Consider the following 24,904-nt stretch of genomic DNA (forward strand, 5'->3'; position numbering starts at 1 on the left):
TTGGGAACCTCATGCCACTTATCCTCAAGGCTACCATTGCAATCAATTTCTTTGCTACCAGGGATCAATGGGCGACATATGTGGCATGTCGCAGTCTGCGACCCACAGGTGCATCAAAGAGGTGACCAATGCTCTTTTGCGATGTGCCAATGATTTCATCTACTTCCATGTAGACGAGGACCGCTGGGCAGCAAGGTCTATGGCCTTCAGCACCATCGCCTGCTTCCCTAGAGTGCAAGGGGTGATTGACTGTACTCATATGACCATTAGAGCTCCCTGGGACCAGCCTGCTATCTTGGTTAATCACAATGGCTTCCACTCTTTAAACCTTCAACTGGTTTGTGACCACAGGAGAAGAATCATACATGTTTGCGCATGTTTCCCAGGGAGCTGTCATGACTCCTACATTATGAGGAACTCCAAGCTGCCAGCAGTTTTCGAGAAACCAGCCGAAGTGGACGGCTGGATACTGGGTGACGAGGATTACCCACTTTGTACATGGTTGATGACACCAGTACGTCATCCCCAAAGTGCTGCTGGAGAGAGGAACAATGTCGCTCATGCATACACCAGATCCATCATTGAACACACCATTAGCATGCTGAAAATGTGACTCCATTGCCTTGACTAGTCTGGAGGGGCTCTTCAGTACACACCACAGAGGGTGTCACGAATAATCGTTGTCTGCTGTGCCTTGCACAACCTTGCAATTAAACGCGGCAACATTCTGCAGACAGAGGGGCAGGAGGAACACCAGTCCTCCTCATATGAGGATGACTATAAAGAGGTTGAGGAGGAGGATGTCTTCATCGATATGAGAGACATACAAGGGACATCAGGGAGAACCTAATTTATGTACGTTTCAGCCAACAATAAGCCACATCATCAAGGAACGTTGGGAGCAGAAACATAACATTTCTTCACAGAAATTCACTTTTGCATGGGGTCTTATTTATCCCTGCAATCTTAACGTAGCATAGAATCATAGAGTTATACAGCACAGAAACAGGCCCTTCGGCCCGCCATGTCTGTGCCGGCCATCAAGCACCGAACTATTCTAATCCCATTTTCCAGCACTTGGCCCGTAGCCTTGTATGCTATGATGTTTCAAGTGCTTATCTAAATACTTCTTAAATGTTGCACTTTCACGTGATTGACATTTGAAATCATTCATGGGCTACAAAGAATGCGACTATACACCACTTCAAGCAGCGTTAAGTTATGACCGTTGAAAACAAAAGTAAAGCACAACAGTAGAGGAAAAGGTTATTAATCATCAATAGGAAAGCAGCTATTATTGAAGATTGAAGGTGTGAAGGCTAAAATTCCAATGAGATATGGACACTGGACATTTCCTGAGATGCTTTGCAAACATCATTGCGCTCCTACAGTAGGCCTCCAAAAAGCTTTTTTGTATCCATCTGTAGCCAAGCAAAACATTACCAAGAGTGGATCAAATTTTGCAAGAAATAAAAATGTTTTCTTTTCATTCATGAACATTTCTACAGCACCCATGCCACCTTCGTGCTCAAAACTGTTTCAGTTTTCTTTTCCTGCCACTATGTCTAGGTGCTACCCCAACATTAGCAGCTGAGGTGGTGTTCGTCTGCTCAATGCGATGCCCCGTTGCTGTGGATGACCGTGACAGGGTGCCCTGGAGGAACGGGGCCTTGATGGCTCCATCCTACTGGGGGTCTGCAGCAATGATGCTTGAGTATCCCCCATGTGCTCACCTGCTGGAGGTAAGAGTATCAATGTCGGGGGAGAGGACAAGACGCTGCTATCCCTGGGGGTGTCCTGAGAGGAAGGCCCCGGGGCAACTGGTAGCACTCCTCCTCCATGTGTGTGCACGATGGCACCGGCCTGAGGGGAAGGAGCACCTGGAAGGAGGTCCAGGTTCCTCGGTCCCTTCTCACTTAGACTCTGCTGCATGGACCCACGGTAACAGCGATGGAGTGCAGGTCAGATTGCATATGGCTCGAGTGCTCAACCAGACTCGACACGGAGCTCACCAAACTCTCTACTGAGGAAGCCATAAGCTCAAGTGCCTGGGACATGGCAGATGTCATGGCTTGCATGGACTCCTCCATGGCAAGTGCTAAGCCACACATGACCTCAGGCATCTCTGACATATTTTCCACATGGCTTTGTTGCACATCCAGCAGACTTCTAGTTACGACAAACAGAGGATCATCATGAGCATGGAGCTGAGCAGGGGCCTGGTCCCCAGCAGTCCTCTGATTTTCAGGGGACTCAGCTAGCACAGTCGCCCTCCGCTGCTGGGATGTGTCTGTGTCATGCACACCAGTTTGTGACCCAGATTCTAATCTTAAACCCCCCCTGCGGATCGTGTGGATGTACCTGCACTGGTGGAGGTAGATGAAGAGGAAGGTGACGGTGCACCCTCTGGGGCATTGGCTTCTTCTTCCTCCACAGAGGAGGATTCCTGGGCCATGTGGCGTCCTGTTACTCGTGTGTGGCCACCTACAGTAGAGACACAAATAGAGGCACTTTAAGCATCTGATTCACATGAGTTCACACAATTTCCTTCAGTTTCCACATATGGCTGCAAGAGCAGAGATGCCATTTCATCCTTACTCCTTGTGGCTCCTGCTTCGCCATCTCCACTCGTCCTGCCTCTCTCCTCTCTCGTGATCTCAGAAGCCTCCTCCTCAGCAGCCTGATGTCAGGGACCCCTCTTCCTGTCTTCGCATGCTCATGTTGGTTGTGGCTTTGTTTCTCCTGCAACAGACAGTGTAAGTTTACTGACATGGCAAATGATGCATCACAATTATTGTATACATGCATCAACATCACTCATTCTGCATTGGCTTTTGCACGACACATCCAATCGCATAAACAATGCCAATCTTCATCATTTAGCAGATGGCAACAAGGCTCTTCATGCATTCAACAGCATTTGTTGTGTACCCTCTGCCTTAAAGACCCCTAGCCATGGAAGAAATCAATGGAGCAGCTTTGCCAGGACCACTTACGCTCGCTGATCTGAGCAAGCCATTGATGTGCTTGCGGCACTGTAACCATGTTCTATGAGTTACCCCTCGGTTCGGGATTCCTCCGCTACCTCCATCCAGGCCGCCTTGGTAAGATGGGAGGGTCTTCTGACTCCATCTGCAGGGAAGTGGACCTCCTGCTTTTCCCTGATAGCTTGGAGGTGAACCTGCAGGGAGGCATCACTGAACAGTGGAGCAGGACGCTGCCTGCTGGCTGCCATGTCATTCACTTTGGCTGTAGGGAAAATAAATGATATGAAGGTGGTGAGTTTCACAAAATAAGGGAGGCAAAAACATTTTGATTTAAGTGAAAGCTTCAACTAAGTTATTCTGAAGATACTTACATGAAAGGAAGGCTACTGCTCCTTGCAGCTGCAAGCACAGAATGTTTTATATCTGTCGCGATCATGGTGCTTTGGGCAATGAAGGCGGGTTCCACCTATGAAAAGCTGCCCCCACTGCATGATCTCACATGTTCCCCACGCCCATTGCCACATGGCTAATTTAAATACAAAATTGCATGGGAAACAGGATTTGTGGTGGGAGCAGAAGTTATGACAACTTGCTGTCCTGTGTCAGGAACACCGCGGCACTCATAAGATTCTACCCCTAGTTTAAGGAGGAGAAGCACTAAGAAAATTCACCCTTTAAGTAATATTCCTTCTATGAACAGGGACAATCTAAAAGGGTTTAAGGGCTTGCGTACCAGAACCATGAAGATTCTAGACAGATTAAAAGACATTAAAATAAATAAATTCTTGATAAGTGATAGTTATCACAAGGTACTAAGAGCAACAGGGAATGAGATTCATGATGCACTGGCAGTCATCATGAGGATACCACAATGCAGGGGAGCTGTAGTGGATTGGAAACTGGCTAAAACTGTACACAATCAGTTAAAAAAGACAATAAATCTACTCAAGGCAACTACAACCTGTCAGTTTTTTCATGAGAAATGTGAGGATTATCATACAATAATAGTGGAATGAATAGCAAAAAATGGTTTTAGAAGTGTTTGTGCCTGACTGACTTCCTTTAATTATTTGAAGAAATAACAAGACAACATGACATAACCCAGAATCTTTTAATAAACTTCCTCAGGAAAGGCTGTTACAAAAGTTGAAAGTAATAGGAGTTCAAAGTGAATATAGATGAGAAGTTTTTTGAAGTAAAGAAAGCAGTGAATATGTGTTAGGGAAAAGGATGGTGGGACGTGCTGAGTGGAGTGCCTCAGCAATGGTTGCAGGAACACTTAATGTTTCCAATCTATATTTATGATTAATTCAGAAATTGAATGCAATTTAAGAAAGATATTAAATTAAGAGGATGGCCTAGATGAGGAAGCGTACTCTAAAATAAGCTACATTAAATTTGTAAATGGACAATTCAGTGGCAGGTGATACTTAATATGGACAGCTGTAACATACTGCACATTAGAGGTGACATGGGTGCCGTATGTAAACTTTGGATGGTAGAAAATTCAATAAGGATGAAAATAATAAAGATCAGGGGGTGACAGTGGACTCAGCGCTTAACAGGTTGCATTTTCTTTTTTTATTTGTTCCTGGGATGTGGGTGACACTGCCAAGACCACATTTATTATCCATCCTTGGTTGCCCAGAGAAGGTATTTGTTGACCTCCTTCTTGAACCATTGCAGCCCTTGTGATGATAGTGCTCGCAAATGGTAGGCAATACCAGAATAATGATCCATCGATGATGAAAGAATTGTAATATATATCCAGAGTACGGTGTATGATTTGGAGGTGAATTAGGAAATGGAAGGTATTCTGATGACACAGCTGCTGTGTCATTCTTGGTGGTAGAGATTGCAGGCAAGGGAGGTGATGTCAAAGAAACCCTGCTGGTTTGCTGCAGAACACTCTGTAGACAGTACACACTGCAGCTGAAGGTTGGTGTTGGTGATGGAAGGGATGAATATTAATATTTGTCGGGGCGTCAATCAAGCAAAACACTCTGTCCTGGATGGTGTCAAGCTTCTTGCTTGTTGTTACAGTTGAACCTATCAAAGCTCATGCTAAGTATTCCATTATACTCCCAATTTAAAACTTGTAGATGGTGGAGAGGTTTTGAGGGGTCATGAGGTGAGTAACATGTCATAGAGTACCCAGCCTCCATCCTTCTTTGGTAGCATAGTGTTGCTACAGCTAGTCCAGTTAATCTTCTGATCAATGGGAACTCCCAAAAGGTGAATGGTGAAGGAGTCAGTAATAATGATGCTGCTGAAGGTCAGGGGGAGGTATTGGGCATCATGTTATTGAAGATGGTTATTACCAGCCACTCATTTGGCACAGTGGCGCAGTGGTTAGCACCACAGCCTCACAGCTCCAGGGACCCGGGTTCAATTCTGGGTACTGCCTGTGTGGAGTTTGCAAGTTCTCCCCGTGACCGCGTGGGTTTTCTCCGGGTGCTCCGGTTTCCTCCCACCACCAAAGACTTGCAGGTGATAGGTAACTTGGCCATTGTAAATTGCCCCTAGTGTAGGTAGTTGGTAGGGAATATGGGATTACTGTAGGGTTAGTATAAATGGGTGGTTCTTGGTCGGCACAGACTCGGTGGGCCGAAGGGCCTGTTTCAGTGCTGTATCTCTAAATAAATGTTATCTGCCTCTTGTCAACCCAATCCTGGATGTTGTCAAAAAGTCCCTTTTGGAATGAGTCTTTTCAATATTGGAGGAATTGTGAATTGAGTTAAATGCTGTAGAACCTACAGTACACAACTAAATTCCTATCTTATGATGCGGGGAATGTCATGTATGAAGCAGCTGAAGATAGCTGACCGAAGAAGGAACTTCCCAGGCTGCAGAGATTGACCTCCATCAACCATGACCATCTTCACTTGTGTCAGGTACGATTCCAGCCATTAGAGGGTGTTTCCTTTGACCGTTATTTGACCTCAATGTTGCAAGGGTTGTCTTGTGTCATGCTTGGTCAATGGCAGCTATTCGCACCACTCCGCTGGCATTCAGATCTTGCGTACAGATCTGGATCAAGGCTGTAATGTGGTCTGGAGCCCAGTAGTGTTTCAGATCTGAATGTTGGTCAACAGGTTGTTGGTCAGTAGGCTTTGCTTGATGGCACTACTGGCTAAAAGTGGTAAAAAGTCAAGTCACAACTGGTAATGGGAAGAACATGGTTACACCAAAAACAATCAACACGCAGAAGGGTAATGGAGGCAAAACTCTTAGGTTGATTCAAGATCCAGCTGGATGACAGAAGAGGGCTAGGGTGAATTGTAATGTTTTTTGGCTGAATGGATGAGCTAAAGTAGGCGGAATGACCTCCTAATTTGTATTCGGCTTCTGTTGTTCTGGAGCCCCGTAGGTTGGCATGTAACATTTAGAATCAGGATTATTTCTCCATTTTCCTGACAAGGTTATGAATTCCGGCCGTGCTGCTGGATGATAAGTGTCTGAATACCGCAAGTTAATTGCACTGCAGCAGTAAAATTGAGTAACCCTGTACGATGTGTGTACAGATACATCACAAAACGAAACAAGCATTATAATTTTTAATTTAATACAGTTTGTAAACTGTCCTGATTGCATGCTGGGAAAACTGTAGCGGGCATTCTTAACTAAATTCATTAACGTCGGGCAAAGTGGCTTTATATATTAATATACACCGTTTCATTGCAACTAAATAGCGTTTTATACAGTCGAAAATTTCTGTGTTTTGTACATTTTAATAAGAATTCAGATTTTTAAAAAATATATAGACCCACATAAAATACATAAGAAGCGAAGGCGGTAGGAAATTCAGTAATAAAAATAGGAAAATTACCAATGAATAAAATAAGGCAGTAGTTTATCAGTTACATATATTGCAACATGTTTGTAACGCTGTCAATGTCAGCTACAGCAGAACCTAAAGCAGCATCAATGAAGCCATGTGATTAGAATAGTCCATCGTCAGAGAGGGGGATCGACGATATTTTACATGTAATTATTGTCTCTTTTCCATTTTGTTTCAAGCCGATATGTGAATTAATGAAAAGTTAGACGATTGACATGTCTTTATTTGAATGATCAGGGCCACGTTCCGCTCTACACGTCTGTTTGTATTAAGGTTCATGCAATTACCCACCCCTCGCCACGGTAGATGAGTAACAGGTGCCAGTTAAAGCCTGGCTTGATACTTTTGTGTCTGTCAGTTTCACAGAGAGAGAGATTACAATGGGAAATCGGAATTTAATTCATAATCGGGGATTAAATTATATGAAGTTCTAACAAAATATTTGGGATGTAAAAGGCGCTGAAAATGTGGGTCTCTGGATTCTCATGGTGGATGCCTATCCTTTGCCTGGCAGGTAAGAGTTAAACTACGTTTAACTTTGTAGTAAATGCGATGGTACCGCTAGCTCCCGCAAAAAAAATCGATGAATGAACATGGCTGTCTAACAACGAGTTTATCGTTCTTTCCATTCCTTAAATATTAGATCACCTATTTTAGGGGTGTTTCACAATTTGTATTTTAATCCTCTCTCTGCCTGCCTATGTTAAATAATAATCATTCTACTTGTTACTACGGTCCACCATGTCCAAGTATTTCATTTGAAAATCGATATAGGCAGACACTCGTTCACTATGCTCCAAAGCAAAGTTATTCATTTGCGAGAATTAACAAAACCGTTATACGCACCAACACCGAGTGAATTTCTAATATATGCTAATTATTTTTAACAGCATTATACGCTAATTGGTAGTTCATTACAATTTTCAACAAAAATGAGACCATTCGTTCCAAATTAAAAAATCTTGGATATTTTCACTGATGGTTTTTCTATTAGTAGCTACAAAAGATTTGACATCGCAATGTGCTATTTCTAAAGCGCAGTTCATGACTCATGCCATTCTCAAGACTCGCATGATGTACCGAATCATACATGCAAAGACTTGCGCTGCGACCATTGTATTACATGAACCCTATTTTCCCAAATAAATATGTTTGGATCACAAATTCTGAATAATGTAACTGCTCTTGAGTAATGAGAATTGTACCTCGGAATTAATGTGCTTGTATCTGAGCTGAAAGCCAGATTCCAGCAAGTTGGTACATTCTCTTAAACCTTTTGTGGTAATTCCAATTTTTGTGGTAGAACAGAACCTTTTTAAAAAGTGTTTCCAAAGGATTTGCAACTAAAGCTTCACAAACACTCCTAATTGTCTCAAATCAAAATATTTAAATATTGTTGAACTTTGCAACTGGTATTTTACTGGAGTTCCCGGAGGAATGGACACAAGTGCAACTGGTTGTTAAAATGGTCGTAAATTCAAACGAGTCTTCATTTATATACTATACAGAATAATATTTTTATTGCTTCTAACTCGCTCATGCTGCACATAAATAATATGCACAACACATGGAGAATTAAAATATGGTGCTCTGTTTGGACAAGAGCATTAATGGTGCATATTATTATGCTAATAATTTTTAGCAATTCAACCACAACAGGAATATGCCTATCGTGAATATCGTGAAACGCACACATTAGGGAAATGTGGACAGAGTGTGGTGAAATTGGTTATCCTGAGATATTGGTAATGGAAAATAGGAATTTAAAATCATAATTTAGAACATGGTGTGAAGGAAATGGCACATTAGATGTACACTGAAATCTCCTAAACTTTGTAACTTGCTGTAGGTTCTATTTCTGCTGGGGATACGACTTTTAAATAAAAGGGTATTATAGTAACAAAGTTCCGTTTTAGTCTTTGCAAATTGGTTGAAAATTTAAAAAGGTTGGAAGCTAGAATTCCATTTTGAGCACTGTTCACTATTCAGATATGTTCAAATACAATGGAAAGCATGTGAGAAAATTCAAAATTAGGAGCAGGAAGGAAATTCCGAGGTAACCGGTAACATCTCACACAAAAGAAAATAGAGCTGTGCAAAAAGTTATCAGTAAAGGCCACGGAACTTGTGGCATGGAGTTGATGGGTCGAATGGCCTCCTGTGTCGTTATAACTCTGAGAAGCTAATAGTACAAAGCTGTGAAGAAGCATCTAGATGTGTTTCTGGCAGAAATATTTAAGGGATAAGGTGACCGAGAAGAGGCAGGCGGACTGAGTGAGATTAACCAACAAGGTGGTTGGGGCCTATTTGTTTGTTCCTGATACTGAACATTTTCCACAACGTAAAAGACTACAATTTTAATGATCTACCCAGCAAATGCTATCAATATTATATGTATAATTACATGTGACTGCACATAGCACAACATCAGGTCACACTTTTTTTTTAAAAGCTCCGGAATTGTGCCTTGTGGATGGTGGAGAAGCTTTGAGTAGTTGGCAGATAAGCCACTTGTTGCAGAGTACCCATCCTCTGCACTACTTTTGTGGTCAAAATATTGATATGGCTGGTCCAGTTCACTGGCAACCTCCAGGATAACTGATTTTATTTTGCCCAATAGTATGTGTATTATACAAGCATGTTTAGGATTTTGGCCATTTTATGTGAGGGAGAAAGAAACATTATGCATTGCATTTTTTTTTTGCTCATGTAGTTTTGTATACTGTTCTTTGGGTTTTTACTTTAGTACCTCTGTGAATGTTTGTGTTTTTGCACCTGTATCTTTGTTTTTTTCATTGTTACTTTAGATATTCTAAGTTTCTAATTCTCTTTCCTTTTTTATGTCTTTTTTTAATTTATGTCTCCCTACATCAGTTTTTTTGTTCTATTACAGCTTGCACACCTAAGTGTAATATAGTATTTTGCTACATTGGGTTAATGCAAATGGATTATTGGTCAGAATTGTCCTCCATGGTTTGTCTATTTTAGTATCAATAATATTTTCATCAGCTTATTTTTCATGTCCCCTTTCCCATTTTAAGTTTGAGTTTTAGTTTTTGAGAAGTGAAGGCCTGTGTCCAGTGCATGTTAATATGTGTTGAACCAAAGGTAAAATGGAGCACATTGTTGTAGGTTCAAATTCTGACATATCTCTTCTCTTTACTGTTCAGTAATCCCTTTCTGTATTGATTTTTAAGTGAGAATATTAGGGAGCTTAACTATAATGATCCAGTACCCATGGTCAACAGCTTAATGGCACTCACTACCTAGCCCACACATGAAATGTTGGTCCTTGGGTGAGGAATGGAAGGGGGGGGGGGGGGGGGTGGTGGGAGGGGGAGCTGCTATTTATTGAAGGAACTACTGCAGCAAAATAGTAGAAGAGGAAGATTGAAGGGATTCAAAAAAAAAGCTAACTTTTCTAGAAATCATAGAATCATAAATTTATGGCACAGAAAGAGGTATTTCAGCCCATCATGTCTGTTGGCTATAAAAGAGCTGTCCAGCCTAATCCCACTTTCCATCTCCTGGTCTGTAGCCTTGTGGTTTACGGCACGTCAAGTGCATAGCCAAGTACTTTTAAATGCAATGAGGATTTTTGCCTCTCCCACCCTTTCAAGCAGTCAGTTCCAGATCCCGAGCCACTGTGGGTGAAAAAAATTCATCTCACTTTGCCACCACCCCCCCCAATCCTTCTACCAATCACGTTAAATCTATGCCCCCTGGTTATTGACCTCTCTGCTAAGGGAAATAAATCCTTCTTATCCACTCTATCTTAGGCCCCTCATAATTTTATACATCAGAATTAAATCTCACGTTAGTCTCCCCTATTTCAAAGAAAGCAACCCCAGCCTATCCAATCTTTCCTCCATTTGGCTTCAGTATTACTATGCTGGATGCGAGGAACTCAGGGTAACTGCTTGATTTATTGCTGTGATGCCCCATTAATTGAATAGTCTGTTTACTCTCACTGTCAAGGTTCACGCATTAAGGATGAGAACTTGGATGAGATACCAGAGAGCTCCTGGTGTTTGTGGAGCTGTCTCCCATTGAGTCAGTCACTTCAGGACAGCAGGAAAGGGGAGGAGGTGGTTGGGGAAAGGAAATCAGAAAATAAAAATAGATGCACGAGCTTCTCACTAAAATATGAAAATTTTCAAACCTTGAACTAATTGTCTTAAGAGTTTTTGAATATTTTTTCCCACATTTCGCATTGGATCCAAATTGCCACTTCAGCCAAAATTTTCTCAGTGGCAGGAAGCAAAGGGTAATGTTTCACGGATGTTTTTGTGACTGGAAGGCTGTTTCCAGTGGGGTTCTGCAGGGCTCAGTACTAGGTTCCTTGCTTTTCAGGGAGTGTATATATATCAATAACTTAAACTTAAATAGAGGAGACATAATTAATAAGTTTGCAGATAACACTGAAACTGGCTGAATAATTGATAGGAAGAAAGTTGGAGATTGCAGGAAGATATCAAAGACTGGTCAGGCAAGCAGAAAAGTGACAAATGGAATTCAATCTGGGGAATTGTGAGATAATGTATTGGAGAGGGCAAATAAGGCAAGGAATACACATTAAATGGTAGGATATTGAGAAGTGTAAAAATACAGAGGGACTTTGGAGTACATGTCCACAGATCCCTGAAGATAGCAGAACAGATAGATAAGGTGGTTAAGAAGGCATGTAGGATACTTCCCTTTAGTAGCTGAGGCTTGGAATATAAGAGCAGTGAGATTGTATAAAATAAAAGCAAAATACTGCGGATGCTGGAAATCTGAAATAAAAACAAGAAATGCTGGAACCACTCAGCAGGTCTGGCAGCATCTGTGGAAAGAGAAGCAGAGTTAACGTTTCGGGTCAGTGACCCTTAATGTATAAAACTCCAGTTAGGTCACACCTAGAGTACTGTGTATAGTTCTGGTCACCGCATTACAGGAAAGATGTGATCAAACTAGAGAGGGTGTAGAGGAGATTCACAAGGATGTTGCTCGCATCCAGCATAGTGATACTGAAGCCAAATATAGTGGTCTGCATTTTGCGGTAAAAACACTGGTGAGGCTATTTAGCGCTTACCATTATTAAAGTGTAAATTGGGCAGTTTCTTCTGGCAACTGCGCATGTGCAGTTAAACACAGAAATCAGGCAGTTGCTGTCCGAGTTGTCTTGCTGTTCCAGAAGCTTTGCTGCAAGACTCAGCATTCAAGTGCATGCAATGACGTGAAGTTGCTGTACTTGTGCGTTAGATGCAACACTAAACATGCCAGAAAAAGTTAGGGCTTGGCCATTCCAGTGTAGGGAAATTTTTAACTGTATAAGTCTTAATTATTGCCAAACAACCTCTCTGATACTGAAAATTAACTTTTACAAGTGTGGAGTCTCATTTCTTCAGACTTTAATGATTGTTGGAGATCTTTAAAACATTTTTTAACTTTCACTCTTTTTATTTCTCTTTTATCTTGTTTGTTCACTGCTGACTGCAAAATCTGATCCAGCATTTCTCCTGCTGCCTGGCTAAGCACAGACCAGGGATTAAATCTGAAACCTTCTAGATCTGTATAAGTCAATGCATACCAAGCAATGCATTTACTCACTCTACCATCACTTCATTACGTCTAGATTTGTAAATATTCTTTTGTGGCAGTGTGTAGGTGCGATGTATCAGAATACCAATAGCCACTCTTGTACTGCTGTAGGGGGCATGGGCTTTTTGTGGAGCAAGAAGAATCCAATGGAACATTTACAATAGATTGTTGTCACACACCCCTAGCCAGCCAGTCAAGGGCTGTAACCACGCATACTCCCTCAAAATCTTTAAATCCTAATGGTACCAATAACTCTTTACTTAAACTTGATTTGAAGCATATAAGATCTTGAATGGTCTTGAGAAGGTGGATGTGAAAAGGATGTTTCTTCTTGTGGGTGAGTCCAGAACAAGGGGGCACTGTTTTAAAATTAGGGATCCCTTGTGTATGTCAGAGACGAGGAGAAATTTTTTTCTTTGAGGGGTGTGCGACTTTGGAATTCTCTGCCTCAGAAGGTGGTGGAGGCGGGGTCACTGAATATTTTTAAGGCAGAGGTATATAGATTCTTGTTAGGGAAGGGAATCATAGATTATCAGGGGTAGATGGGAGTGTGAAATTCGAGACAGAAACAGATCAGCCATGATCTTATTGAATGGCGAAGCAGGCTTGATGGGTCGAATGTCCTACTTCCACTCCTAATTCATATGGTCGTATAGTAAACTAGTAGAACTACGAGTGCTGAAAGTGAATCGGAAGATTATGACAGGGGACTACTATAAAAAGCAAATATGACGCAGTAAGTGTGCACCACTCCTCCACAAACAGTTTTGTAGTATCAACTTTTAATATATTACAGATTTATAAATGTTGATGCTAAGCAACTGCATACAGAGGAGGAGAGGGGGATGAAAATTCAGAAATAGTCTGAATTAAATTGTTGTACGACTTTAATCTGTGTCCATAATATGGACCAATAGTCTGTTTCACTGTTCCTTTAGTGTCCTTTGATGTCTTTTCTCTTTAGTTGAATCATCATTAACAGCTGATATGCCCTTATCATTTTCATAGTGCATAGTGTTTCTCAGCAATACAAACAGTTGTCACATTCAAGGCACTGATTCTTGACAATGAAAATATAATTTGAAATCCCAAACACTTCTAGATTGCTTCAAGTAATCGTTCTAATAAGTTTATATCTATATTTCAAAACTGCCAAAAATGTTCAGTAGATTCAAGCTATTTTATTGCTAAAGTGATCTACCTCATAGGCAATTTCCAGAAACAACACTCCCACTCCTTGAGTGGGAGTTTCAGTATTAGTACTGCAAGCATTTAAAAATAAATATGATTAACTATAAAATCCTTTCCCTGCACATTTTATTGGCATTGAAACATTGTGTACTGGTGACCTCACTGGGGATTTAACCAGAAGGAGTTAGAGATAAACTTTCCTGCCTCATCCCCACTGTCTAAGTCTTGGTCAGGTGAAGTACACCTGAAGTGCATTTCACTTTGGGCTTTATAGTGACCAAATTTGTTGGGCCAGGCCATTAGTATGGCACAGACTCACCCCTTGGCAAAACAATGTGCTATTGTAAACTCCATTATAGTTTTACACTGCAAATTAATTTTTTCCTTGTCAATTTTCTCCCCTTGCCTCTACTCATTCCTGGGGTATAGTTGAACAGGTGATGGGCACACTCTGGTGCCCAACTAATAGTTAATTCATGTGTATTTAGTTAATTCACCTTGATGGTGAGTGTCATAAGGCTATTTGGTGATTGGGACGTTAAAGCTGAGTCAATCCGTTCTTCACTTGATGTAAGTGCATGATTTATTTATATATAAATTCTCCTCACTGGAATATAAATGATCATAAAACAATGTAAGGATATGGCTGAATACAGCCATGCTGATCTATTTGTATATGGAATGATTTCTCTTCTACTTCATTTGTACCCAGATCTACACACACAGCAAGCAAGCAATTCTCATCAAATTCTCTCTTTACTAATCTGGGGGCACTAAAGCCAATTTGCTGCAATGCTAATTTACCACTGCCTGGTTAATATCAACTAATTCAGCACAGACTGGGGATAAAATTTAGGGACTTCTTGTCCAGCTACTCAGCAGATAAACTTGATGAGCTTTTGGCAGTATTGTGTTTATTTTCATTTTTAATTGGTAATTAAAAAGGCTACTCGTGAGCCACTGAGTACACATGGTAGATCAGCAATAATTTGTATTTCTGAATTAATGATTCCTGGCAAAATACCAGTTTTTTTTTAATGTGAAATAACATTTGTATGCAGAGTTTTAAGGACAGATATTTCTGCAACATTTTGTCATCGGATCTACTTTCCAGCATTGTACCTCAAGTACTGCACTTTAACCAATATCAGTTCGGTGTAAGCATGTCCTGTTACTTCTCATTTCACATTTTTCTGATTTCTGTATCATGCCGATTTCAGGATCTGCCAATTATTTTAATCAGTATTTTTAATCAATATTTGTACAGCATGATATATTTAGTCTCATACTTTTTTATTTTCCCTAAGACAGTGATAGATTAAAATATAGGGGAAGATTTCAGAATTAAATTTTACACAAATGTGTGTTCTATGGAGAGCAGTTGTACAGTGTTCCTTTCATATTGATTTAGAATGATGAGGAAGAAACAGACTGTTAACACCATTAAAGGTAGGGTTTTATAACACCACACTCCCAAATGTAATTTTTCAAGGTATAGTGTTTCAAATGGCGACCTGGTGATAGAGAGTATCATTGAGTCACAGAACAATCATTTTGCACATTGTAATTTCCATTCTCGCCTTTTTTGTTTTAAGAGAAAGGAGAGAAAATTCTGGGGCAAGTCAACCCATACTAGTTCCTTACTGCTCCTAATGACTGACTGACTTAAGTGATGCTTAGGCTAAAACCTAGGGAAAAGGCACTTTTCTTCTCTCAGGGAATGGTGTATACTATAGGGAGAGATAAAAAGAACATTTGAACATGGAAACATGCAGTAGGTTTTTTGGGAAAAAATGCATTTCGCCCAACTAGTGATGCCTTATCTAATTATGGAAGGCAAAATCAGTAATCTCTAATTTACATTTTCCAGTTATGTAATAATAGCAATGGCCCTGCTCCATGTTTTATAATGTTTTAATTAATTCAGATATAAAGGAACACAGACATTCATTCCAGTCCTACATTCCACTCTGCTTCACCAAGTTCTGCCCAATAAAAGACACAAGAACTATTGTGTTGGCCTTAAAGGCACAATGTCCTCTCATGGAGAGATTGGGAAGAAATAGTCAGTACAGTAACAGTTATAAACCGCTAGAACTACAAGACAATGGAAATGTAGTTCAGCTGCCATTTTTCTAAATATATTGTGGCCAGCCTAAACCTCTATAATGTTTAAACAACATTTTACATTCAAGATAGCAAATCATAGTAACATTTGCTTACAATTGCGACAACTCAGTGCCATATTCATAAAGGTCCAATCTCTTCACAGCAATTATCAACAAAATCTTTGCAGTAGTGACATCTTCACAATTGTTTACAAATGTTGAATAATACTCTGGAGTTAGGTGTTCTCCATATATCTGGGGAGATTGCATCATTTTGTTTCTCCACAAAAGTGACAAATACTCAGCTGCACATCATAATGTTGACTACTGAACTGTGATGTAAAAATACTGGCTAAGGAAATACTGGGTGATGCAGTTGGTTTAAAGCATTGTTTTTTTTCGCCTCTAAGACCTGGATTAAAATCAAACCCAGAATAACAGGATGGAAGTCTTACTTCTTCACTGCTGCAATAAGAGTTCTAAATTAAAAGACAGTTTTCAGTAGTTTCAGCCAGTTTTCTGGGGGGGGGGGTGTTGTTGCATGGGTCATGATGTTAACTTGGTGTCAGTAGTTCTGAATTATGATTAGCTTATCAGTTTCACAGAGAGAGGACACATGGATGGCTGATGTGGGAAGTTAAACTATTGCATTGCTGAAGGGAATGTTCTTCTGGGATCAAGGTTTTGGGATTAGTGTAGAGGAGCCATGTAGCCCACCTAGACCAAGGTTCTGGTATTGGTCCAAAAAAAAATCACAAGAAGTGACTGATATTGGCTGTACACTGCAAGCAATATGGGATGGCTTACTCCACAATGACCATTCTTGTGTTTTGAAATAACTGTAAGCCCATCCATCTACTCAGTACTTGCACATTGTTCATCAAAGAGTATCATTGAGGGTTCTATTGCTGGTATTCACATTGATAAAGAAATTATTATTGGCTGTATAGAAACAGAGTTTTGTATTGTGTTTTGTAATGACTTAATCTGAGAGATACTTTTATTAGGTATATCTCCACTCTTTACTCCAACCACAGGACTTTGTTTCTTTCAATTGGATTAAATGGTCTTTAGTTTTACTTCATCAGGGAACAAGTAAATGTGTCCAGTTTCCTGACTTAGAATTGATCGACTGATTGACATTTGTGCCCATGTGGATTGTTTCAGTGGGGTAAAAACTGGGAATGGTGAGCCGTGTAGAAAACATTTTATTTGCTTTGTGAAATATGCATGTTTTTTCACAATGTATACAAAATAAAAAAGATACGGAAAGATCTTGGGTTACTTATCACTCAAAGGTAGAGGTCAAGTTGTTAATCACACCCTCCAAGATAGCTATCAATTTAAATTGACCAGCTTAAACTTCTATATGCAGATCACTATTATCCCTAATTTATTAATGGAATACAGGGGAAGCAACCTCAAATACACATGTATATTCATGATCCTCATTTTTATCAATTCTGATGGAGTAAAATTAAATAATCCCAACGTAAATATACACCTGAGACAGGCGACTGAGGCAGTGCTGGTAGTATCATGGTTATAGTACTGAACCAGTATTCCGGAAGACTGGACTAACAATCCAGAGAAAGTGAAAGCAAATCCAACCTTGGACAGTTTGAGAATTTGAATTCAGTTTTTTTTTAAGTGAAGCTGTCAGATCGTCATTAAAAAAAAAACCCACCTGGTTCCCTAATGTCCTTTTAGGGAAGGAATCCTGCCATCCTTACCCAGTATGAATTAAATATGACTTCACTCCCATAAAAGTGTAGTTGACTCTTAGCTCTTCTCTGAGGTTGTATCAAACTGCAGCTCGTGAAGAAGGCACACCACTACCTTGAGGCAAGGAGGGATGGGTAATAAATGTCAACCTTGCCAGAAATGCCCAATCCTGAAATTAATTTTTATAAAGTCTAATGTATTCATTTGCAATGCCACATTGCTGTCCATTCAAATTCCTATTAGTGCTAGAAAGCCTTGAAGTGGAAAAATAATCAAAAACCCAGTTTAAATTCCTACAACGCCCTAAAACATGAATGGCTTCATGTAAATATTATGGTTTCACTGCTCAGCTCAACACCCTGCAGTTTTCAAAACAATACTAGACTTGAGTGCTATGTCCCTTAGTTGCATGTACTGTAAAAAGTCAAGCAGATAACTGAAAATCCCTTCAAATATCCACATGTCTGGTCTATGATGTGATGCAATGTAAAAATTAATTCTTCAATGCAGCTATATCAGTTCCATATTTGTTTCATTACAGACATTGAAGATTGTAGCAGTAGTATTAATAACATTACTGAAAAATCAACATATTTGAGTAACTTTAAAACTTTTAGTAATAATCCATATGCTTGCAATATATCTGTAGAAAAATTACTAAGCCAATTGTAAGTTAAAATTCCCTTTTAATGACATTAACAGTTGTTATTTAAGCTGCCATTGAGTTACAATGAAATGTTTCAGTGAAAATTATGAGTTTGTTAATCTTTTTTCAATAGTTCCTCATTTCTTGTGTTTATATCACAAAAATATTTAACTATCTTAGTTGCACATCTCCAAATGCCAACCAAAATCTGACTTTCGGTATGCTGAAACCATTTGCTACACTTAATGAATTGTAACTAATTAGGTCAGATTACATATAAATGCAGCACTTCATGCATTTTAATTTCACAATGATCTCTTGTTTATCCCTTGAAACCAACTGAAATGTTTATTCACAATGCAAATAAGAACTAATAAAATACAATCCAGAACCTATCGGTCTGTCTTGGTAAGCATCTAGAAAATTTAGAGCATCCAAGTCACTTGGAGAAAAAAATATATGCCTGAAAACTGACGAGGAAAATTGATTCTACCTCATTTGTATTCTCAGTCACCCTAATGTAGCATAATGTAAGCAACATAACTTAAGAATTCATAAATCTGACAGTTGGAAATATTGAAGAGTTGGTGAAGCTGTGGTGAAGCTTAATTGCTCAATTGTACCCTTTTGGGGTTACTTTACTGCTAACTCGACAGCTATATGTTATAGAATTTGCACCTGTCATCCAACCTGCTGAGAGACTTATTGAAAAAGGATGATTGCCACAAAAGAAAGCAATGTCGTTACATTTTCTGGTAACCGACATGATGCAAGAAAAGAAAAATGTAAAATGGGAAAAATGTGGAAAAAAGCACTTTCTGGACGTTCCACACAGTGGTTTGGGTGCTCTAGCGGTATCTCCTTTTACCAATAACAGCACCATGAGCATCATTCACATCCTTGACCCTTTATTTAAAGATTAATGTGAACACTGCAAAACAAATTTCATATTTGACTTTCTAGACAGCAGTGAATATACTACATGTTTTCCTATCACTAAATTTGAAATAGATGTTTTCAGATCAAATTCTATAGCTTTGGTCATTGAGCTCATTTGTCTACTTTTAAGTTTTGATTGAACTGCAATTGTGAAGAATTATTGATGCATGGAATAGTTATGATATAATGAACAAACAAAACGTCGACTGAACAGCAGGCCTTGTCTGAAACATAAGAAATCTCAAATTGTGTACCTAACTGGATCAGCTCTTCTCTTGTGGGTTCCAACAGCATCAAACATCCCAGCTCAAGTATAGTACAACCAGAGAAAAGTTCTTCCTATGCCTCCAACAATGCGCCTTAGGCCCAACCTTCGAAGAAAGTTCCACTCCTCCAATACATCAATATAAAGTTCTTTACCTCCTTGAGTAAGAATACTAATTGAGTAAATAAAAGCAAAATACTGCAGGTGCTGGATATCTGAAATAAAAACAAAAGTGCTGGAAATACTCAGCAGGACTGGCAGCATCTGTGGAGAGAGAAGCAAAGATAACATTTCAGGTCTGTGACCTTTCATCAGAACTGGCAAAGGTTAGAAAAGAATTAGGTTTTAAGTAAGTGAAGAGGAGGGGGGTGGGGGAGAGAATAAAGGGGAAGGTATTTGATAGGGCAGAGGGCAGGAGAGATAAAATAACAAAGCTGTCATGGGACAAAGGCAAAGAGTGTGTTAATGCTTGTGGTGAAAGACAAAGCATTAGTCCAGAGAGAGTGTTAATAGCAGAATAATGAGCAGCTCTGATTACATGAAAAACAAGCACATGGTTAAAAAAGAATATATAAAAAAAAGGTCAGTCATGCTTTGAAGTTATTGAACTCAATGTTCACTCCACAAGGCTGTAGAGTGTCTAATCGAAAGATCAGGTGCTGCTCCTCGAGCTTGAGTTGATGTTTATTGGAACACTGGAGCAAGCCAAAGACAGAAATGTTGGCATCAGAGCAGGGGGGGGTGTGTTGAAATGGCAAGCGACCGGAAGCTAGGGGTCATGCTTTCAGACTGAGCGGAGGTGTTCCGCAAAGCAGTCACCCAATCTGCGTTTGGTCTCCCAATGTAGAGGAGGCCACATTGTGAGCAGCGAATACAGTATACTAAATTGAAAGAAGTACAAGTAACTCACTGCTTCACCTGAAAGGAGTGTTGGGGCCTTGGATAGTGAGGAGAGAGGAGGTAAAAGGGCAGGTATTACACCTCCTGGGATTGAATAGGAAGGTGCCGTGGGAAGGGGACGAGGTGTCAGGCGTATTGGAGGAGTGGACCAGGGTATTGCGGAAAGAACGATCCCTTCGGAATGCTGACGGGAGGGGAAGGGAAGATGCATTTGGTGGTGGCATCATGCTGGAGATGGTGGAAATGACGGAGGATGATCCGCTGGATGTGGAGGCTGGTGGGGTGGAAAGTGAGAATAAGGGGAACCCTGTCGGGATTCTGGGAGGGAGGGGAAGGGCTGAAGCAGAAGTACGGGAAATGGGCTGGACACATTGAAGGCCCTGTCAACCACAGTGGGGTGGAATCCTCGGTTGAGGAAAAAGGAAGACATATCAGAAGCGCTGTTGTGGAAGGTTGCATCAATAGAGCAAGTGCATTGGAGACAGAGAAACTGGCAGAGTGGAATGGAGTCCTTACAGGAGGCAGGGTGTGAAGAAGTGTAGTCGAGGTAGCTTTTTGTTTTTATTAATACTAATTGAGTGCCATGTTATGAGCAGTTTTGTTCTGCGGCTCTGTGCATATTAGAAGTATCCCAAACTCATTTTGTGTCGAACCTTACAATTAACCAAAGATATAATTTTGGGTGCTGTGATACTACGAGACTCACATCTGTACACCTGTGCATAGAGTTACAGAGCTCTGGTTATCAGATAGTAAAATATGTTGAGAAAATAGGCAGAATCAGGAACTCCTTTTAACGTTTGATTGAAAATTCAGATTAAAATGTTCCCACTGCCTAGTAGCTGTCAAAGCTTTGTTTTACATCAGCCTGACTTATGCTACACCCTATACACAATCTGATCCATGTAAGACTATTTTTAGGAGGTGAGCTCATACCTCTTAGCTTTGGTCCATTTAGAATCAGATTGCTGACCAAATTCCCTAGTTACACTACTCCTTTACACTCATCCAAAAACAGTAGTACAATGGCATGGTTCCATCCCATCAGTCCCACATGCTAGAGGTTAAACGACCATGTGCTAACCAATTGGTCCATACAGGATAAGCAAGGCATTTGATCATCATGTCTGTACATCATCTTTGCTCAATCCAAAGCTAATTCCATTGTCCTACTATTACCCTGTGGCTCTATACCTCTACTTCAAATGTTTAACTACTTGCCCCTTTCAAAAACACAATGGTCATCGCCTCAACTATACCTTTGACAAAATATCCCCTACTCTAACAACTCTGTAAAGAAATTCCCCTCAATCTCTATCCCCAGCTCTTACTGGCAATCTTAACTTGTTCACACCTTAATACTGACTCCACAATCAGAGGAAATCAACTTTCTCCAGTCACCCTATTTTAAAAAAACTTCATAATTTTAAAAAGCTTTATGAATCACCTCAACTTTCCCTGCTCCAGTAGGAATAATTTCAATATTTCAGTTCTCTTCTTCTAACTATCGTTTCCCATTCTTGGTATTATTGTGGTGAGTCTACACTGTGTGTTCTCCATGGCTTTAATGTTCTCTCTATAATGGGGTGTCCAAAACTGCACACAGTATACTAATTGTGGCTTAACCATTGCATTGTACAAATTTATCATTATTCCTTTGATCTTGTATGCTATCTCTAGTAAGTGGGTCATTCAAATATTATTTGATTCCAATGCTCTGAGATGTTTATAGTAACCGAAACAAGAAAATCTCAAAGTACTGCAAGTACTGAATTCCTCAGAAGCATAGTGCACTAATGCAGAATTTAGTGTGAATAATCCTTTTGTCTATTATAGATACAACACATGCCAAACTTTAAGATTTGGTACATCATAAACTTAAATTTTACTATAAATAGTACAGCTCCCTTTTTCTGGGTAATATTTTAAGACATTCAGAATACTAAGTAACACCATGCTTGAAGTTATAGTTCTGTGAATGTTTTGTGGTTGTTACTAAGACAAAACTGTTAACAGCAATTAAGAGGATGTTTTGAGCCAATAAACTGCAATATTTTTCAAAAAATCACTTGTTTATTTGGGGAGTGTGATGTACTATGTCCTTCCTGCAAAGTATGAAAGGTATGAAATTTTGAAGCTTTGAATGGCTTTCTGGTTCCTGAAACTGCACATCTGAGTTTTATAAATTATCCTGATGATAAATGTAACTTAAGATAAGGAGACTAAATTTAATTTAGGAAGATTTTTTTTCTCGATTGGTCATTTAATTCTTTTTAAAAAATCGCTTCACAATTTAGTTCCTCAAATGCAACTGAATAGCGGTTGTTCATTCTGTCTCTGATGATTTCACTGGACCGCTAGGCACTGTCAGTGGTGATAAAATCTGCAGATCCTGACTTACAAAGTATGTACAGCACAGAAACAGGCCATTTGACCCAACAAGTCCATGCCAATGTTAAGCTCCACATGAGCCTCCTTCTGCCCCTCTTCGTCTAACCCTGTTGGTATATCCTTCTAGTCCTTTCTCCCTCATCTGTTTGTCTAGATTTCCCTTGAATGCATCAATGCTATTTGCCTCAACTATTCCCTGTGGTAGTAAATTCCACATTCTAAACACCCTTTGGGTAAAAAAAGTTTCTCCTGAATACCCTGTTGGATTTATTAGTGACTATCTTCGATTTACAGCTCCTAGTTCTGGTCTCGCCCACAAGTGAAAACATCTCCTCTATGACTACGCTATTAAACCCCTTAATAATCTTGAAGACCTCTATCAGGTCACCCCTCAGTCTTCGTTTTTCTAGAGAAAAGAGCCCCAGCCTTTTCAATCTTTCCTGATAGTTAAAACCTCTTGGTTCTAGTATCAGTCGAGTAAATCCTTTCTGTGCCTTCTCCAGTGCCTCTATATTTTTGTTCATAGTACTCAAATTGGTTAGACCACACTTGTTGATAAAAGTTTAATGTAACTTCTCTGCTTTTCAGTTGTATTCCTCAAAATTAATGCCAGTGCTTTATTTGCTTTTTTAATGGCCTTATTAACCTGTGCCCCTACTTTTAATGATCTCTGTATCTGTACCCTCAGATGCTTCTGCTCCTCTATCTCATTTAGACACTTTTATTTTCCAAGGAATATATGGCTGCCTTATTCTTCCTACCGACACATACCACCTCATGCTCACCCATATTGACATTCATTTGCCAATTACATGTCCATTCTGAAAGTTTATTAATGTCTTCCTGTATTTTGCCACAGTCCTCCTCTGTATTAACTATGCCCTCAATTTGGTGTCATCTGCAACATTTGAAGTAGCACTTTCAATTCCAAATGGGGAACAACAGTGGCCATAGCATCAATCCTTGTGGAAAACTACTTCCCACCATTTGTCAGTCCTTTAAATCATACTCTCTTTTTGTTTTGTAGCCAGCTTTCTATCCATTCTGCTACTTGTCCCCTGACTCCACCGGTTCTGACCTTAGTTATGAATCTACTTTGATCAAAGGCTTTTTAAAAATCCAAATATATTTCGTAGACTGCATTACCCTTATCTATCCTTTCTGTTATTTCTTTAAAGAACTCAATAATGTTGGTCAAGCATGAGCTTTCCTTTTGGAATCCGTGCTGACTATATTTTCAGTTCCTAGATGTTTTTTCTGATACACCTTTAACAAAAGATTCCATTATCTTTCCTCCCATTGACATTAAGGCTTCTTTGGATTGAAGCAACTAGAAGCTGTATGTTTCCCCATTGCCTGGTTAGGATGCTCATAGTTCAAGAAATGTTCTGTAAAAACTCCCTCAGTAGCTAAGCAAGTGTATCCAGTGAGTGGTAGGTGCATATTTAGCTGATTTTCAGCCATGGTGATAGTAAGTATGCTAAAACATAGTCTTGACCTTCTCTGGGTCAGGGAGGGAATATTAGTTAGGGTTCCTGATCATGGTTACAATCCAGTGTACCCAGTGTGAAAGCACTTTGGGACATTTTCTATGTTAAATTCATTGTACAAATTGTTGACATAATTTGCTGGTTAAATAGCAATTACTGGGGAACATGCACATATGTATAGAATTTACTTGATTTGCACAATCAAAGCATCAGAGGTGATGAATAGATTTTAGAGGAAGGAATAACTGATGGGCATTGACAAAAAGGAATATACCAGTAAGCACATCAGAGGTGTAGTATCAAATCTCTCTATGCTAGGCATTTTTGAAGAGGAGAGGAAGAACAATAAAAGCCAACAGTGTGACCACCTCACACAATTTCCTTCTGAATTATTTCAGCCAGTTCACCAATTCTTAAGAGGAGAAAAGCTGCTCTTTCCACATGTCAGAATACAAGTTCAACACTGCCATGCAACAGTAACTGTCGCAACTACATCTTGCGTGCTGTTGCTCATACTGAGTCATCTTACCTTGTGACTTTGTTTGTGACTCATTGGGATTTGTTTGTATTTTCTGTTCTGGTTTTTCTATTCCAACTGTTGCATCTTTTGTAATATGCAATAAGGGATTTCTTTTACAGTTTTGCAGTTTTAAATGATTAATTTGATAGCTGAATAAATTAGGTTGGCATAAAACTGCTGCTTTTTATTTATTTTAATACTTTATGTTCTTATTCATCTAAGTTTCTTTACTTAGGGTAGTCTGCTGAGCTTTTGCTGCATCTTATCTTTTATCATGCACATCATGCAGTTCAAGGCTTAAAGAAATTCTACAGGATA

The 24,904-nt window shown here is 39.7% G+C and overlaps 1 protein-coding gene across 1 annotated transcript in view; it reads left to right on the forward strand.

The window, feature by feature from the left end:
* The first annotated feature begins 7,200 nt into the window (after nucleotides 1-7,200).
* LOC137374566 (immunoglobulin-like domain-containing receptor 2) overlaps nucleotides 7,201-24,904 on the forward strand; it is a 151,788-nt gene continuing 134,084 nt past the window's right edge. The window contains exon 1 of the mRNA XM_068040857.1: nucleotides 7,201-7,342. Coding sequence (XP_067896958.1) covers nucleotides 7,294-7,342 — 49 coding nt within the window. The 5' untranslated portion in view covers nucleotides 7,201-7,293. The remainder of the gene's footprint in view (nucleotides 7,343-24,904) is intronic.

Source organism: Heterodontus francisci, chromosome 10 (assembly GCF_036365525.1).
Source record: "Heterodontus francisci isolate sHetFra1 chromosome 10, sHetFra1.hap1, whole genome shotgun sequence".
NCBI lineage: Eukaryota > Metazoa > Chordata > Chondrichthyes > Heterodontiformes > Heterodontidae > Heterodontus > Heterodontus francisci.